This window comes from Bos grunniens, chromosome 24 (genome assembly GCF_055505025.1).
Source record: "Bos grunniens cultivar Pamir isolate PY7600 chromosome 24, Bosgru_T2T1.0, whole genome shotgun sequence".
Classification (NCBI taxonomy): Eukaryota; Metazoa; Chordata; class Mammalia; order Artiodactyla; family Bovidae; genus Bos; species Bos grunniens.
Genome location: NC_141188.1, coordinates 27,707,426 through 27,726,495, shown reverse-complemented (window position 1 = coordinate 27,726,495; position 19,070 = coordinate 27,707,426). Strand labels below are relative to the sequence as shown.

Genomic DNA, 19,070 nt, shown 5'->3' with positions numbered 1-19,070 from the left:
ATTTCAGGAGCAAATTAGAAAACAGAAAATGGAGCATCAAATTCACAGACACCCGTTCAATGGAAGACCTGCTATCTTAGAGAGACCCACCCAGAGAGCCATAAGAAATCCCACGACTCCCATGAACGCTGTGTTTGTCCTGCACAACCAGTTCGGCCAGTCCTGAAAACGCCTTCAGACTCAGCAGGCAGTCAGCTCTCTTGTTTCCACACTCTATATAAGGTGAGGCTTAGAGAAAGGCTTGATGACACTTCAGTGATACTTCACCAAAACCAAATGGCAGCTGCCACTGGCCTAAGGAAAAAAAAGGGGAAGAAAGGGCCTGTCCTAGGACAATTTAAGAAGCAAACAATGTTGCTTTTACTCCCACTCATGTCCTTTTGGTGGCCTCTCTCTTTGCCCTTGAAGGCCTGGGTTTTCATGTCCCTCTATGAGCAAATACCCACTAAGGCATGCTCTCTCCTGGAGTTCTCTGTGTTCCTAAATGACCACATGATCTTTTTCTTTCATGAATTCAAAATTCTTAATTCTTCTATTATTTTAAAAATTTTAATAAAGCAAACTCATAAAAAGTGTAATTCATACTAAAGTGTGATTGATAGCCTGAAGTATTTGCTGGGTAAGTGTTACTGACAAGGTTGGGAGAGAGATGAAAGAAAGTGGGCCTGATGGCTGATTTCCTTGATTCATGCCTATGTCTCCTTAAAACCTGGCAGTGGGGGACTTCCCTGGCGATCCAGTGGTGAAGACTTCGCCTTCCAAAGCAGGCGGTGCAGGTTCAAAGCCTGGTAGGGGAAGTAGGATCTCATATGCCTTGTGGCCAAATAAATCAAAACATAAAACTGAAGCAATATTGTAACAAATTCAATAAAGACTTTAAAAGAGGTCCACATCCAAAAAAAAATTTTTTTAAATAAATAAAACAGGGTAGTGATTAGGAAAATGACATTTTATAGTTTCCAGATTAGAACCCACTGCAGAAGTGATAGATTTGGGATCTTAGGACAGTCACAACTCACTTATGTAAAATTTTCATGCCCTCCCCCAACCCCTAGCTCCCTTTACCTGTTAAAATCTGACTGAGAGAACATGGTTATTTGGCTCTAAACTTTTCAAAGTGTTGATCGGTGGGAGACATAAAGAAAATGGTGATAGAAGATTTATTTTTACCAGAATTAGGTTAAAAGAAGTTTTTAATATTAGCACCACAAAAAAACATTTCATCTCTGGAAACCTGCCACCGGAAGTCAAGGAGCCTTAGCTGGAGGGAAACTTAGCCAGTCAGGTTTGCTCCCAGTTCGTGGATAAGAAAAGAGACCAAAAAGCAAATCTACAGTTTCACCTAATCCCCCTCTTTCCACTGAAACCAAAAAAGCTTAATTAGCTGTATACGATATTAAACATTACATAAATGTACATAACTATCTCCTGATATGCTTAGTTATCATGCAGCACCTAAGAACCAAACATAAGTTCTATTTTTTAGACCCTGTATTCCTATCAGAGGACACACCATACCCCAGCCACAGTTAAAAGTAATATCTTCTCCTTTGCTTTTTCACTTTGTTTTAGATGTTGCATTGATTAATGGTTATACAACTATTAATCAATAAATGATATATATGTGCAGAACTGGAGAAAGCAATGGCACCCCACTCCAGTACTCTTGCCTGGAAAATCCCATGGGCGGAGGAGCCTGGTAGGCTGCAGCCCATGGGGTCGCTAAAAGTCGGAGACAACTAAGCAACTTCACTTTCACTTTTCAGTTTCCTGCACTGGAGAAGGAAATGGCGACCCACTCCAGCCTGGAGAATCCCAGGGACAGCAGAGCCTGGTGGGCTGCCGTCTATGGGGTCGCACAGAGTTGGACACGACTGAAGCGACTTAGCAGTTAGCAGTATGTGCAGAATAGTGCTACTATAGAACATTGCTACCTCCTGGGCTAACTCAACAAATCTGCCTCCAAAGTCAAATAAAGAATTTTTTCTTTTTTTTGGCAAGAGTCGGGGTGGGGAGTAGGTCCCAGTTCTTCAGAGTTGCAAAATTTTTAAATTAATTTAACCTTAAGTATTTTCTTTCAAAATTTTTTTCAACTGGTGATACCTATTATTTGTTGTCTATTTTTTTAAATTTTATTTTATTTTTAAACTTTACAATATTGTATTAGTTTTGCCAAATATCGAAATGAATCCGCCACAGGTATACCTGTGTTCCCCATCCTGAACCCTCCTCCCTCCTCCCTCCCCATACCCTCCCTCTGGGTCGTCCCAGTGCACCAGCCCCAATTTGAAGTAAGTATACAATAATGTGATATTAGGTTTATCATAAGAGTAGATGCTAATTATTTAAAGTTTAAACATCCTTGCCTTGGGGAATTTTACAAGGCTTTCCAGAGGTTCTAGCACATGAATGAATTTGAGAAGCACTAATTTAAGCAACATCTTGGAAGATGTTAAATTGCACCTAAGGTTTAAGTTTCCTTCCCTATATTTGTTTGATTCTTTCTAGCACTGTGTAGTATTTACCTGCTTTAATAAGGAACAATGTATTTTATTTGAAAATAGTAGTAAATAGAAATGCCTGTTAATACTCATTGCTACCATAACTACAAAGGGAGTGTTTCTTCAGATTGACTCTATGGCATAATCACAGTCCATCTAAAAATAAGGTACTCTAATTGCAAATGACTACTGTCAGTAGAAAAATAAAGAGCCACATGTGCTAAACATGCAAATGAAAATATGAAAGTACAATTCTCAAGAGGAGAAAAGCAACTTTTTCTCAGTAAAATTTTCATTACTGACAAGTTACCAAGAGTAGTCCTGAATCTCAGGGAAAGGTCCGTGGAGCAAAAATGGAATTTCTAGTCCAGAAAGCTGTTCTACTATATTCATTCAAGTACAAGTTTCTACTGTTGGACTAATATTTAACCAATGCATTTACTGAAAACATATTTGTAAATGAGAGATGGTCCTTTATAGACCTTAAATCCAATGCTATAGCATGAGATTTCCTGGTTGACTATTTACTCAGTAATAAAAGAGGGAAAATCTGTTCTAACATTTTTAACTTCCTAAAAAAATCAGTGGCGAATTGCTTGAAAGTACAAATCAGTAGATAGCATAATTTTAAAAATTTAGAAAAATTCATAAATATTCATAATATCTATATATTGCTAGATATATAGAAATAAATTGAATTTTACAATATCTCTTTTAGAAAGATGATGTCTGACAAAGACGTATCTAATTGTAGCACTGTAACATTATCTCTTTGTGCATGTTTCTGCTAAGGCAGTAAATTTGGCTTCCAAATTATTTAAAAAGTCAAGGCCGTCTTCTTCCTGCTTTTCACTGCAGCAACCCACAGAACCGGCTGGAGACCCTCTTCCTTCATAGTTGTACGTAAGGACGTAATCTTGTGATGGCATGTGCTCTTCGTCCTGATTACACAGATGCAATTTCTGTAAAAGAAACAAAAAAAGGGATTGTAATATTGTTTCAAACACACTGAAACCGATAAACATAAAATTTATTTTTATTTACCTTTTATGTTTAATTTTTAACCAGTGTGTCCTCTAATGGATTCCTACATACAAAAAATGCACATGGTTGGTCTATATCACAGCCATACCACAAAGTCAGTACATTCTACATTTCTAGTAACCCATACAAATTAAAAAAAGGTATGCACGTTATATTGAAGTATATTTAAATTACTAATGTAATATTTAAAATATGAATTAATATTTCATTTAATTATTAAGCACAATTAAATTATTATTAAATTAAGGCTTAATTTAATAAATTTTAAATCTTAAAAATTTAAGATTAAATTCTTATCCCTAAATTTTATATCACCACAAAATGGTGATAATATGCATAGTTATTTGGAATTTGAGCTTGAATAGTTAAACAGTCCTGATCTGGAGTTATAGCTTAGTTTGTCAACTAGCTATATGAATTTGAGCAAGTTACTGAACATCTTTAAGCCTCAGTTTCCTGATTTCTAAAATAAGAATACAGAGAATGACTATCTCACTGGATCATAATTAAATGACAAAATAATAATGCATGAAAAACACTCTTATTAAACAGCCAGCACATAGTAAATGTTCAATCAACATCAACTAAAATTGCTATTTTATGCAGAAATAATGTGGGTAAGGATTACAACACTGTCTTCAGAATCAAGTTTCCAAGAGAGCCAAAACACAGCAAGATAAAAAGATGCACAAATTTTCAGTGAAATTTAAAGATAATCAAGATAACCTACACTGTAAAAAGTGGGCCAGAATAGAGACCAAGTAATCAGCCATATTTTTCCTGGCTGGCTGTCACTAGTCTGTCTGTGAACTTGTCAGACTCATGAACTCCCTCCCTTTCTCACCAGTGTACCTGTCCCTTCTCAAAACCAGCACATACTTCCCTGGCTTATGTTAGCAAGTGTCTCTTTATGACCGTTTTAGCATCACATCCCATTATAGACATATACATTGGAGAACACCTCTAAGAGTGTTTCTTAAGATTTGCTCCTCCTCAGTCAACCTGATCTCATATGGTTACTGGCTGTCTAGAAACAGAAACGAGATTAACTCAATACCAGAAAGAATACTTAATCCAGTGGCTCTCTACTCAGGTTGCACATTTGAATCTTAGAGGAGATTAGAAATAAAAAAGAAAGAAAAGCCAAACCAATTAAATCAGAATCATTCAATGTGAAGCACAGCATTAGCACTGTTTAAAAGCTCCCCAGTGAATTCTGAGGTGCTGCCATGACTGAAAATCCCTTACTGAACTTCATATCTTTTACATCCTTGCTTTCCTCTGATTAGCAACCACTAAACGTTTGCATGGTGCATAGCTCATTATGGGCTTCTCTGGTAGCTCAGATGGTAAAGAATCTGCCTGTGATGTAGGAGACCAGGGTTCGATCCCTGGGTCGGGAAGATACCCTGGGGAAGGGAATGGCAACCCACTCCAATATTCTTGCCTGGGGAATCCCATGGACAGAGGATCCTGGCTAATTTGCATGGTGCTTTTACATGAAAAAAAAAAACGGTTCAGACAGATCATATTATTTCATTTTCATTCTAGAATTCTGTACAGATGCTTTGCTTTCACAGAGAGATGCAGAATTGACTTGGGGATTTTTGTAATTGTGAAGAATGAGATTTCCCCCTCTATTTTTCTATATGAAAAGAGTTTGTGAGATAAACACACACCTAAAAGTGAAATGTAACTTTAGTGAGGAAGAGTAGACTCCTCCAATTTTCATGAGATTTTAGAAATTAAGACAAATGTGACAGATGAAATAAAATCTTTTAACTTAAGTAATGAAATAAAATCATAGAGCAGGGGCAAAAATAGCCAGAGAGTGAGAGAGAAAAGATACATTGGAGAATACAAAAAAGAAGTTTCTGAAAATAGATGTTAATCTCAATTTCCTAAAGTTCTCCACTGGGACATTTAAATTGTAGAGACAGAATGCTCAGGGAAACTCACTTCACCAAGACGGGGTTGAGTGAAATTTTGCCACTCGGAGTAAGTGTATCTGGAATTCTCCACCTCAACAGTGCCTCCTCTGCAGGAGTCCAGGGTGTGATGATGCCCAGCCCCGCGGCACGACTCCAGCGTCTGCTGTCCTCCTTTCACCATTTCAATGCTTTCCTGCCCTCCGTTTTTGACTCCAGATCCCATAGTGCCACAAAAGCCCTGGTTAGCGTTGTTGGCTGTCTGGGTCATAAACCCATTGGCAGAACACTGAAAAAAAATAAAAGAAGACAATTCATATCCGTTGAAAATGGATTCAAAGTAAAGTCAAAAGGAGGCAAAGGAGAAAGCTTGTTTACTTCTAAATTTTTTATTCATTTATTCATTCATTCAACAGACATTCATCATTTTCAATTGTGTGCCCAGTCAGGATGCAAAAATAGAGACATGGTCCCTCAGTGGCCCCAATGAGCTCTTACTCCAATGAAACAGAAAAACAGACAATTACTCTAGGAAAATGATTACCATGATGTATAGGTGAACACATCAGAGGGCTTCCCTGGTGGCTCGGTTGGTAAAGAATCTTTGTGCAATCGAGAGACTTCCTACAATGCAGGGCACCCAGGTTCAATCCCTCAGCTGAGAATATTTCTTGGAGAAGGAAATGGCAACCCACTACAGTATTCCTGCCTGGGAAATCCCATGGACAGAGGAGCCTGGTGGGCTACAGACCATGGGGTCGCAAGAGTCGGACATGATTTAGTTACTACACCACCACATACGTGAACACAGAATGCTAGAGGGACAGAGGAAGAGTATGAAAATTCAAGCTCAGAGAAACTAAGTGGGACATACTGGGGAAACTCCAAGCCGAGGGACTCCTATTGGAAATGGGAGAATACATTATCTGCAAGAAGATCTAGATGCAAACACAAATAGACTTCCTCGAGGGTTCTCAATTATAGCCTGTTGAGAATGGTTACCACAGATGTTTAGAGAGACAGAGAGAAGCTGGAGAGGTCATAAAAGGCTATGCTAAAATTTTTTAGAAAATCTTGAAGACTATCAGTTCAGTTCAATTGCTCAGTCGTGTCTGACTCTTTGTGACCCCGTGGACTGCAGCACACCAGGCTTCCCTGTCCATCACCAACTCCCAGAGTTTACTCAAACTCATGTCCATTAAGTTGGTGATGCCATCCAACCATCTCATCCTCTGTCATCCCCTTCTCCTCCTGCCCTCAATCTTTCCCAGGATCAGGGTCTTTTCAAATGAGTCAGCTCTTTGCATCAGGTGGCCAAAGTATTGGAGTTTCAGCTTCAACATCAGTTCTTACGATGAATATTCAGGAGTGATTTCTTTTAGGATGGACTGTCCAAGGGACACTCAAGAGTCTTCTCCAACACCACAGTTCAAAAGCATCAATTCTTTGGCACTCAACTTTCCTTATAGTTCAACTCTCACATCCATATATGACTACTGGAAAAACCACAGCTTTGACTAGTCAGACTTTTGTTGGCAAAGTAATGTCTCTGCTTTTTAATATGCTGTCTAGGTTGGTCATAACTTTTCTGCCAAGGAGCAAGTGTCTTTTAATTTCATGGCTGCAGTCACCATCTGCAGTGATTTTGGAGCCCCCAAAAATTAGTCTGTCATTGTTTCCAGTGTTTCCCCATCTATTTGCCATAAAGTGATGGAACAAGATGCCATGATCTTAGTTTTCTGAATGTAGAGTTTTAAGCCAACTCTTTCACTCTCCTCTTTCACTTTCATCAAGAGGCTCTATAGTTCTTCTCTGCTTTCTGCCATAAGGGTGATGTCATCTGCATATCTGAGGTTATTGATATTTCTCCAGGCAATCTTGATTCCAACTTGGGCTTGATTCAGTCCAGCATTTCTCATGATGTACTATGCATATAAGTTAAATAAGCAGGATGACAATATATAGCCTTAACGTACTCCTTTTTCTATTTGGAACCAGTCTGTTGTTCCATGTCCAGTTCTAACTGTTGCTTCCTGACCTGCATACAGATTTCTCAGGAGGCAGGTTAGGTGGTCTGGTATTCCCATCTCTTTCAGAGTTTTCCACAGTTTGTTGTGATCCACACAGTCAAAGGCTTTGGCATAGTCAATAAAGGAGAAGTAGATGTTTTTCTGGAACTCTCTTGTTTTTTCGATGATCCAATGGATGTTTGCAATTTGATCTCTGGTTCCTCTGCCTTTTCTAAATCCAGCTTAAACATCTGGAAAGTTCACGGTTCATGTACTATTGAAGCCTGGCTTGGAGAATTTTAAGCATTACTTTACTAGCGTATGAGATGAGTGCAATCGTGTGGTAGTTTGAGCATTCTTTGGCATTGCCTTTCTTTGGGATTGGAATGAAAACTGACCTTCTCCAGTCCTGTGGCCACTGCTGAGTTTTCCAAATTTGCTGGCATATTTAGTGCAGCACTTTCACAGCATCATCTTTCAGGATTTGAAAGAGCTCAACTGGAATTCCATCACCTCCACTAGCTTTGTTCATAGTGATGCTTTCTAAGGCCCACTTGACTTCACATTCCAGGATGTCTGGCTCTAGATGAGTGATCACACCATCGTGATTATCTGGGTCGTGAAGATCTTTTTTGTACAGTTCTTCTGTGTATTCTTGCCACCTCTTGTTAATATCTTCTGCTTCTGTTAGGTCCATACCATTTCTGTCCTTTATTGTGCCCATGTTTGTATAAAATGTTCCCTTGATATCTCTAATTTTCTTGAAGAGATCTCTAGTCTTTTCCATTCTATTGTTTTCCTCTATTTCTTTGCATTGATCACTAAGGAAGGCTTTCTTATCTCTCCTTGCTATTCTTTGGAACTCTGCATTCAAATGGATATATCTTTCCTTTTCTCCTTAGCCTTTTGCATCTCTTCTTTTCATAGCTGTTTGTAAAGCCTCCTCAGACAACCATTTTGTCTTTTTGCATTTCTTTTTCTTGGGGATGGTCTTGATCACTGCCTCCTGTACAATGTCATGAAGCTCCATCCATAGTTCTTCAGGCAGTCTGTCTATCAGATCTAATCACTTGAATTTATTTGTCACTTCCACTGTATAGTTGTAAGGGATTTGATTTAGGTCATACCTGAATGTTCTAGTGGTTTTCCCTACTTTCTTCAATTTAGGTCTGAATTTGGCAATAACGAGTTCATGATCTGAGCCACAGTCAGCTCCTATTCTTGTTTCTGCCGACTGTATAGAGCTTCTCCATCTTTGGCTGCAAAGTATATAATCAATCTGATTTCAGTATTGACCATCTGGTGATGTCCATGTGTAGAGTTTTCTCTTGTGTTGTCGGAAGAGGGTGTTCGCTATGAACAGTGCATTCTCTTGGCAAAACTCTGTTAGCCTTTGCCCTGCTTCATTCTGGACTTCAAAGCCAACTTTGCCTGTTACTCCAAGTGTTTCGGAGAAGGCAATGGCACCCCACTCCAGTACTCTTGCCTGGAGAATCCCATGGACAGAGGAGCCTGGTGGGCTGCAATCCATGGGGCCGCTAAGAGTCGGACCCAGCTGAGCGACTTCACTTTCACTCTTCACTTTCGTGCATTGGAGAAGGAAATGGCAACCCACTCCAGTGTTCTTGCCTAGAGACTCCCAGGGATGGGGGAACCTGGTGGGCTGCTGTCTATGGGATTGCACAGAGTCGGACACGACTGAAGTGACTTAGCAGCAGCAGCAGCCAGGTGTTTCTTGACTTCCGACTTTTGCATTCCAGCCTCCTATAATGGAAAGGACATCTTTTGGGGATGTTAGTTCCAGAAGGTCTTGTAGGTCTTCATAGAACCATTCAACTTCAGCTTCTTCAGCATTATTGGTCAGTGCAGAGACTTGGATTACCATGATATTGAATGGTTTGCCTTGGAAAGGAACAGAGATCATCCTGTCGCTTTTGAGATTGCATCCAAGTACTGCATTTCAAACTCTTTTGTTGACTATGATGGCTACTCTGTTTCTTTTAAGGGATTCCTGCCCACAGTAGCAGGTATAATGGTCATCTGAGTTAAATTCACCCATTCCAGTCCATTTTAGTTCACTGATTCCTGAAATGTCGATGTTCACTGTTGCCATCTCCTGTTTGACCACTTCCAATTTGCCTTGATTCATGGACCTGACATTCCAGGTTCCTATGCAATATTGCTCTTTATAGTATTGGACTTTACTTCCCTCACCAGTCACATCCACAATTGGGTGTTGTTTTTGCTTTGGCCCTGTCTCTATTCTTTCTGGAGTTATTTCTCCACTGATCTCCAGTAGCATATTGGACACCTACTGACCTGGGGAGTTCCTCCTTCAGTATCCTATCTTTTTGCCTTTTCATACTGTTCATGGGGTTCTCAAGGCAAGAATACTGAAGTGGTTTGCCATTCTCTTCTCCAGTGGGCCACGTTTTGTCAGAGTTTGAAGACTATGGGGACTCAAAATAGGGAATTAATAACAGGCAGGGGACTTTTTGCTTTTGTTTTTGCAGCACTAGGTCTTAGTTGCGGCAAAAGGAATCTTTGTTTTGGCATGTGGGATCTTTAATTGCAGCACGTGAACTCCTTGCAGCATGCAGGATCTAGTTACCTAACCAGGGATCCAACCTGGACTCCCTGCATTGGGAGTGTGGAGTCTTAGCCACTAGACCACTTGGAAGTCCCAAGTGACATATTTTTTCTAAATAATATTAGACAACAATGTGAAAGACAATATGAAGGAGACAAGTTTAGTGTCATGGATATCAGAGAAGTCAAGAATAATTCTAGGTGAAAAATGACAAGGATAGAAACCAAAGTAGAAACAGTGACAATTCAAAGAAGAGGATGGACTCCATAGAAAGCTTACTGGTGGTTAGATGGATGAGGCAGCACAGGGAAGGTCAGGAGTTATTCCTACGTGTCCTGCTTGTGCAGCTAGACAGACAGCATAATTCACAGAAATGAAGGATGCACTTGTGGGTGAGAGGAGGGTGAGCAAGTCAGTTTTGGACATGGTAAACTTGAGAAACCTGTGGTTATCCAAGATGAGTATATGAGAATGTGGTCTGGAGCTCAGGTGAGAGACCTGAGCTAAAGTATAATTCTGGGAGTCATTTCCATGTAGCAGGAGCTGAAACCATGGGAGTAAGTGATCTCATCCAGAGAAAACTGCAGACTGAAAGAAAACAAGCTAAGAATAGAATGACAAGAAAAATCATGTTTTAAGGGGTGGATAAAGGAATTAGAGCTGTGACAGAATTGATCTGGAATAACCACTGAGATAATATAGAACTAAACAGGCATGACTCTGAAGCTAAGAGAGGATTAGGGTAAGGTCAATGTTGCAGAAAAAATCCAAGTAGGGTAAGAACTGGCTCAAATAAAGTAAGCACCCATGAGAGTCAAGTAAAAAAGTGGCCAGTGGTGATCCTTGTCAGGAAAATTTCCAGAGTGCTGAGTGAACAGGACTATAGTCTTGGAGAAATTGAGTAAAAATCTTTCTCTCAAAAAAATCAGTTTCAAAGAAAAAGAAATACGGAAGGATCTAGGGGGAGTCAGAGTCAAGACAATGTTTGAAAATGGAAAAGATTTGATTAAACATTAACTTAATGGTGGAACTGCACATCAACCCTCCAGGTCATTGGGGAGAATTTGAGTTATAGCAAATCATAATCTTGGTGTATCAGTCCAAATTGTAAACCTTCACTTTCATGACAACACCCCCAGTATAAATAGGTACCATTATGTCATCTTCTTACCAATTTATGTTTTATATTTAATAGGCAAAGTCTCTATCAAAGCAAGAATTTTCAAGTTCAGATGATTTACTGAATCTGAAATAGATCCATATATCTTATTTCACTGCCTAAGGAAAAAAATACAAGTAAAGAGAACTGAAAAGTAGCCATTTGGTGGCACTGCTACCCTACATTTTCCGCTTAGGTTGTTGCTACAGTAAAATTCTATTACCAAAAAAAAAAATTCTTATTATCAAATCCTCTTGATAGCATGATTTAATCATTATAAGTACATGTTCAGAGATCATATTTTGAAGCTAGTGAAGGGGAACTGGAAATAAACTAAAATCAAACCTGAACCCACAGTGCCATTTCACATTCTCTCTGATCTTGGTTCCTTCCCACCCACCTCCAAGGACCTCCCTGAAGTTTGTTCTCATGGGGCATCAGCAACTCCTTCTCCACATCAAGGATTTTCAGATTTACTTTTTCAGTTTTGATATTTCACCCAACTCGTAACCCCATGTGAATGCCTTTGACTTAAACTCAGATCTGAAGTTCCCACCTTTACTCATTGCATTAAAATAAGTTTACATACAAACCGTGAAATATGGTTGGTTGCATTTTGTAAAAATATGCCTAAAATTATACACTGGTATAAAATTAATAATTTCAAGTCCTTTTGAGAAGTGCTAGTAACAGAGAACAGGTAAATAGGTGTGAGTATGTTATAGTGGAGCAGCTAATCAACGCCACCAACTCCAGCATCAAATGGCAAAGAAAAAACAGTGAGTGCAACTCAGTCATTCCATTCCTAGACATAAAATAAGAAGTTACTATGAGTAAAATAGGGATAAGAAATATTTTAAATGTATAAATAAGATTGTTTACCACCAACCATGGTGTAATGGTAAAAGAATCTGTCTGCCAATGCAGGACATGCAGGAGATGTGGGTTTGATCCCTGGGTTAGGAAGATCCCTAGAGGAGGAAATGGCAACCCACTCCAGTATTCTTGCCTGGAAAATCCCATGGACAGAAAAGCACGGCAAGCTAGAGTTGATGGAGTCACAAAGAGTCAGACATGACTGAGCACTCAAGATTGTTTACTTTTAAATAACAAAATAAAAAGTAGAGTCAATGTGACAGAAGCTATAAGCCAGGGACAGTGACTTTATATCAGGCCTTTTCTACATCTCAGGGTGAATATAGATATTTCTTATCAACTGTTTTTCTTTCACTTCCTTTCCACCGTCAGACAAAATCATAACTCATCTATGTTTGACATGCCTGCATGAGATACCCTGTAATATTTCTCCATTTATAAAATAGATTTAGTCCCTAGTCCTTGACTTATACTCTCTGGGCTTCCCTGGTAGCTCAGCTGATAAAGAATCTGCCTGCGATGCAGGAGACACCAGTTCAACTCCTGGGTTGGGAAGATCCCCTGGAGAAGAGATAGCCTACCCATTCCAGTATTCTTGGGCTTCCTTGGTGGCTCAGTTGGTAAAGAATCTGCCTGCAATGTGGGAGACCTGGGTTCAGTCCCTGGGTTGGGAAGATCCCCTGGAGAAGGGAAAGGCTACCCATTCCAACATCCTGACCTGGAGAATTCCAAGGACTGTAAAGTCCATGGGGTTACAAGAGTCGGACACGACTAAACGACTGCAACCCCATCGACTCAGGCCTGCCAGGCTCCTCTGTCCATAAGATTTTCCAGGCAAGAATACTGGAGTGGATTACTATTTCTTCTTCTAGGGATCTTCCTGACCCAGGGATCAAACCCACATCTCCTTCATCTCCTGCTTTGGCAGGCGGATTCTTTACCACTGCACCATGGTTGGTGGTCAACAATCTTATTTATACATTTAAAATATTTCTTATTCATCCATATTTCAATTTTCCCGTAATCATTATTCTAGAAGAGTTATCTAGCTCATGCTGAAACTACCAAAAGATCCCAATTATTTATCCTCCCCAGTCCTATGTCTTCCTGATCTTGTTGGTCAGCATACCAGTTCAGCATCACACTACTTACATTATGCCACCTTCATGCAGAAAAGCCATGACTAGCTCTCCCTTATCAAGAGAATAAATCTAAAACCCTTTAGTGTGGCATATAAAAGTCTCATCTCCCACTGCTTTTTTATTACATCCTCTTCCTCCAGAACCTAATCCAAGTGTCAAATCTCTATTCCAGAACATCATTTCTTCCATTTTAAATCAATTTGTGTACTATTTGTTGAATAATCCCTAAACTTTGCCATCTCCTTTTTTCATTCATTAGGCTGTTGTTCATGTCTTCACTTTCAAACCCTCCCTATTCTTTAAGTTACAGACTAATCTGTGAATCTTCCACCAGGCCTAGAAAGGCGATCTCTGGTTTGATCCAGAAATCATGAATATACTTTGCAGCACCAATATCTTTGAACTCCACCTGTACCCTACCAAACAGGTGCTGTTTACTGTCATGCTCCTATTTAGTTTTCCCACAAGAGTGGATTCAATTTTTCATAAAGTGAAATCTTTTTGAGGGAAGAATATGCCTTATAAGAACTCTTATATATTTCCCCAAAAAGAGAAGCTTAGGCCCAAGCACTGCAGAGATATGTAAGAAAAAATAGTGACAGTCATCTTCCAAACTAACCCCATCCCCCCCACACATACATTTTTTAAAACACATATATCTTTTTTATATTTTCTTAGTTTATCTTGAGAGTTCTCAGCAAGTTTTTCCTATTATAAATGGTCAAAGAGTGAAACAAACAAATAATATCTGAAAATACATTGTAGAGAGCAGTCAAAAAGATTGCTCTTATAGTAAATTCACAACATCAAAGCAGTAGTAGTAAATCATAACATGAGAGGATGGAAAAAAGATAACTAAAACAATATATCTGGTGTAAGATGTTTAATAAATGCCACTACATAAGTCTTTGAATATTGGCAGATAAATTTACGCCTACAAAATCTGACCAAATTAAGAATATAAATTAACTCCTAAATTTTGTAGTAACTTCATAAAGATGAATTAAAGAAATTATGGAAAATACTCAGACATAAATATCCGTTTTTTAAAAAAAAATCACTTACCACCTTATCATCTCCAGGTGCTTCTGTGTTTGATATAATTAGATTTTGCTGGGCCAAATCGTCTGGAAAAGCTTTTTTATTTCTGGCACTAACAATTCCACATACTAAAGTTAGCAATATAGCTGAGTTAAAAACAAAAACAAAAGTTTAACATGAGCAGAATAAAATACTCATCTTTTATTTCTTATTACCTAAGATACACAAGAAGAAAATAAGACACCGAACATCTAAAGTAATAGGCCATGATTTGGCTTACTATTAAAATTTAAAGTAATTATATTTATATTTTGATTACAGCCCTCTTTAAGAGTTTGAATTCCACCCACCATTTAAGTATTTCAAATCATGAATTTTTTTTAATTAATTATATTTATTTAGACAAAGACTTTAAAGAGATTTACTACTACTACTACTAAGTCACTTCAGTCGTGTCCAACTCTGTGCGATCCCATAGACAGCAGCCCACCCGGCTTCTCCGTCCCTGGGATTCTCCAGGCAAGAACACTAGAGTGGGTTGCCATTTCCTTCTCCAATGCATGAAAGTGAGAAGTGAAAGTGAAGTCACTCAGTCATGTCCGACTCTCAGCAACCCCATAGACTGCAGCCTTCTAGGCTCCTCCATCCATGGGATTTTCCAGGAAAGAGTATTGGAGTGGGGTGCCATTGCCTTCTCCAATTAAAGAGATTTACTGACTCACAAAAGAATGGTTTGCCAATGTGAAAATATAACAAAACAGACTTCTCCCCCTACCACTGCCCACCCCAGAATAGAGTTATCTCCCCAGGTATCTTAATTAAACTTACTTTGTACCTTGCATATTCAGAATTCTCATTCTACCTCATAATTGTATGAAGCTAGAATATGTGATAGTAAAACTAATAGCAACAGCAACCACAATTCTTCACAAGGTTCAATAAGCCCTCATACCAAGGACTGCAAACCTACAGCCCTGAATCCAGCCCACCATGCTGTGTATCACTCATGAGCTGTGGTTTTTATATTTTTAAATGACTGAAAAAATTCAAAAGAATAATAGTTTATTACAGGTGAACACTATATGAAATTCAAATTTCAATGTCCATAAATCAAGTTCTAATGGAACACAGTCATGCCAGTGGTTTAAGTATTTTCTATGGCTGCTCTCTCACTACAAGAGCAGATGTGATTGGTTACAACTGAAACCAGATGGCCTGCAAAGTTTAAAATATATACTATCTGGCCCTTTATAGGGGCTTCCCCTGGTAGTTTAGACGGAAAAGAATCCACCTGCAATGTAGGAGACCCAGGTTTAATTCTTTGGGCCGGAAGATCCCCTGGAGGAGGAAATGGAAAGTGGACCAACCGGTTACATTGTGGCCCCTTGTTACTTTTCTGGCTCCATTTCTTACTCCTCTTCCCTCATCCCCTACTCTCAAACCACTTCAAGCTCCTTGCCTTCCTTGATTTCTCCAAGCATTCCCTCACCTTAGGGCCTCTGAACTGACTTTACCCTCTGACCCAAAGCTCTTGGCTGATTCTTTCACCTCTTTCAAAAATCATCAAGGATAACCTTCTCACTTAGGCTGGCCCAACCACCTATTGAAAATGACCATCACTAACATCCAACCTCACCCTCACCCATACACACTCTACCCCACTATAGACCCTAATTATTTGGCTCTACTTTTCCCTCCAGGGTGTTTATTTATCACTTTACTGTCACAAGGAAGACTTTGTTTTGGGTTTGTTAATTTTCATCTGCTTTGTCCATTGATGAAACCCAAGCACCTAGACACTTCCAGTATATAGTAGGCACTCAGCATATACTGGGCTTCCCTGATAGCTCAGTTGGTAAAGAATCTGCCTCCAATGCAGGCGACTCCAGGTCAGGAAGATCCCCTAGAGAAGGGATAGGCTACCCACTCCAGTATTCTTGGGCTTCCCTTGAGGCTCAGCTAGTAAGGAGAAGGGAAAGGCTACCCACTCCAGGATTCTGGCCTGGAGAATTCCATGGACTGTATATGGGGTCGCAAAGAGTCAGACACAACTGAGTGACTTTCACTTTCTCTTTTTCAACATATATTAGTACTTATTTTGTTGAGTTGATGAAAAACAATGAACACATTTAAAATGTACCATGCACTGTTTTAAGCTCTTCATATGCATTAACTCAGTGAATCTTCAGTGTTACTCCCATAAAATAGCTATTATAGGGCTTTCCTGGTGGCTCAGTGGTAAAGAATCCACCTGCCCATGCAGAAGACATGGGTTCAAACCCTGGTCCAGGAAGATCCCACATGCTGTGGGACAACTAGGCCCATGAGCCACAATTACTGAGCCCATGCTCTAGAGCCCGTGAGTGCCAACTACTGAGCCCACACACCACAACTACTGAAGCCCATGCCCTAGAGCCCATGCCCCACAACAAGAGAATACACGCAATGAGAAAGCTGGGCTCTGAACTAGAGAGCAGCCCTCACTCACTGCAACTTGAGAAAAATCCCCAAGCATGCAGCAACGAATGCCCAGCACAGCCATAAATAAATAGATAAATAAAACTTTTTTTTAAATAAATAAGAAAATAAGCTACTACAGTCATCCCCTTTACAGAGGAGGAAACTGAAGCACAGTAAAAAGTAACTTGCCCCATATAACATGGCTTAAAAATAATGCAGCCAAAGTCCAAAACCAGACAGTCTGGTTCCAGAGTCTTACTCTTAACCACTAGTCCTATCACAGAATAAAGGAACAACAGCTAAAATAGGCTGAAGGATTGGATGGAAATGAAAAGACAAGAAAAAAGCATGGCACCATTGGAAACTACACAACTGGTGAGAAGGAGGTTAACAGAATTTAATAAAGCTGGCAGGGTACACCTAAGAAGAAATACTGCTGTGATTTGAACATCTCCCTGAAATCCGTAACTGAAACGAAATGATGTAAAATGCAAGTGGCTTTTGGTGGACTTGCATGTGGCAGAAGTTTTTAGATTGTTTGATTTGACCTTAAAAGGGGTAATACGAGGACCAAGAAATAAAAGCTACACCATGACGGGTTTGGCACGATCTAAGGAATTTTCAACAGTTCTGTCCCAGTATGAAGTCTCTGATCTCCAAAAGGATCTTGCTACCTCTCACAGAAAGAGGCAATCAGAACTCAGAAAATAACACAAAAAGAATTTGTAAAGGGGACTCATGTCTGATGGATGGTTGGTCAAGATTTGTTTTTAAAGACCTTTCCTTGCACTCATATTTGTCTTTTATGTTAACATTGGGTAAGTAAAGGGACTTACAGAAAAGTAGTGCTATGCCCAGAAGTATGGCAAGGATCGCCCATTTGCCAAGTATCACGTCCGCACTCCGTGCAGCAGCCCGGCATTGAACGGGGTTAGTACAATCACAGAGGTTCACTCTCAAGGTTTTTGTTGCAGATAGCCCTGCTCTGTCTTTTACAGCAACAGGAATGAAATATTCTTGAAATTGGGCATTTTTCTGATATGCAAGACGGGCAGCTGTATCTGAAAGAAAATAAAGGAATTATATTTTTAATGAATGTGGATTCCTCCTTTAAAATTTGTTTTACCACTTCTATTTTTTAAAGATATCATTCTCGAAGAACCACCTGCACATGAAAATGGATGAAAAAAGATGACGATCTTCAACCTTTTCAAGCATTAATATCACCGTATATATGTCACCCACTGTAACTTTTTCAAAGAGAGGCTTAAAGAAATAACTTGGCATTGCAGTGACCCAGTAGCATTTCAGCAATATTTAACATCCCCTTATCTCTTCCCTTATCAACAAGCTAATGATGCTAGATTGGCTCTTGACATACACTCTAAGCATTTCTCTAAAGTAGCAGCTTACGATACTCATAAAAAATTAACACCAACAGTTACACGTAACAGATGTCCTATGTTGATATTCTCTTATTTATTTACCTCCTCGTACCTGTCCACTGTCTTTAGGTATAAGACAGTGTTTCAAAACACAACAGACCCTTGGTTAATAACGCCTTCCCTCTGGAAGTAATCTCAATACCAGAAAGCTAATGAACATCCCCCAGGCTAGGTAGGCTCACATCAACATGGATATAGTTATATCCTAACAACACAAATTTATACAAACTGTGATATTTCCCCCATGATCTTGTTACCTTATTTCAATGATCCATATTATCAACTGGCCAAAAGCTCCACACACTTTCAATGGCAACGACAATATTTTGGGTTTTGTAATAAATGAAATGACAAAATACCACAATGTACCTCCTGGAAGTGATCTGTAATGTTTAAGTGTTTCTTAAATGCACTGTTAGAGCTAGTAAGAACTTCAAAGATTTCTGGCTGTACCTCAGACCCAAAGCTCCCCAGAGGAATGTGAATTACCACTGAGGGTTATTTGGAACTTTTGCAGGATTATATTGTGCTGTAAGTAAAACCTTTCAAATCCCTCTCGTCCCTCAAGACCGCAAGCTGAGCCATACCCATGTCTCATTCATTCATATTAGTGCAGCAGCCTCTGACTTTCCTTGCCATTCAACTCTGTCCTCTTCAGATTACCTTCTAATTGTTATACCTGTCACTTCTTTAAAGACATAAATCCAATACAGCACTGCCTTGCATGCACACTCTCAAAGGTCAGTCTGGCTGGTAGAGAAGGCCCTTCACCACCAGATTCCATCCTTCCTCCTGCCAAGCTCTCGGCATTCCTACTAAAACCTTCTAAACACCAATGCTTACTTATTGTCCTGGTATTTTCCTTCTTTTATGTA

The 19,070-nt window shown here is 39.4% G+C and overlaps 1 protein-coding gene across 2 annotated transcripts in view; it reads right to left on the bottom strand.

Moving 5' to 3' along the window:
- Positions 1-3,150: 3,150 nt before the first annotated feature.
- The window catches only part of DSC3 (desmocollin 3), a 51,904-nt gene continuing 35,984 nt past the window's right edge, over positions 3,151-19,070 (bottom strand). Inside the window, exons 13-17 of one of the 2 annotated variants that reach the window (XM_086372272.1) lie at positions 17,587-17,811; positions 14,315-14,436; positions 5,505-5,762; positions 3,546-3,588; positions 3,151-3,463 (exon numbers count right to left, since the gene is read on the bottom strand). In XM_086372272.1, the coding sequence (XP_086228398.1) occupies positions 3,562-3,588; positions 5,505-5,762; positions 14,315-14,436; positions 17,587-17,811 (632 nt within the window). In that variant the 3' untranslated portion in view covers positions 3,151-3,463; positions 3,546-3,561. The remainder of the gene's footprint in view (positions 3,464-3,545; positions 3,589-5,504; positions 5,763-14,314; positions 14,437-17,586; positions 17,812-19,070) is intronic. The other variant, XM_086372271.1, reaches the window with a different exon arrangement.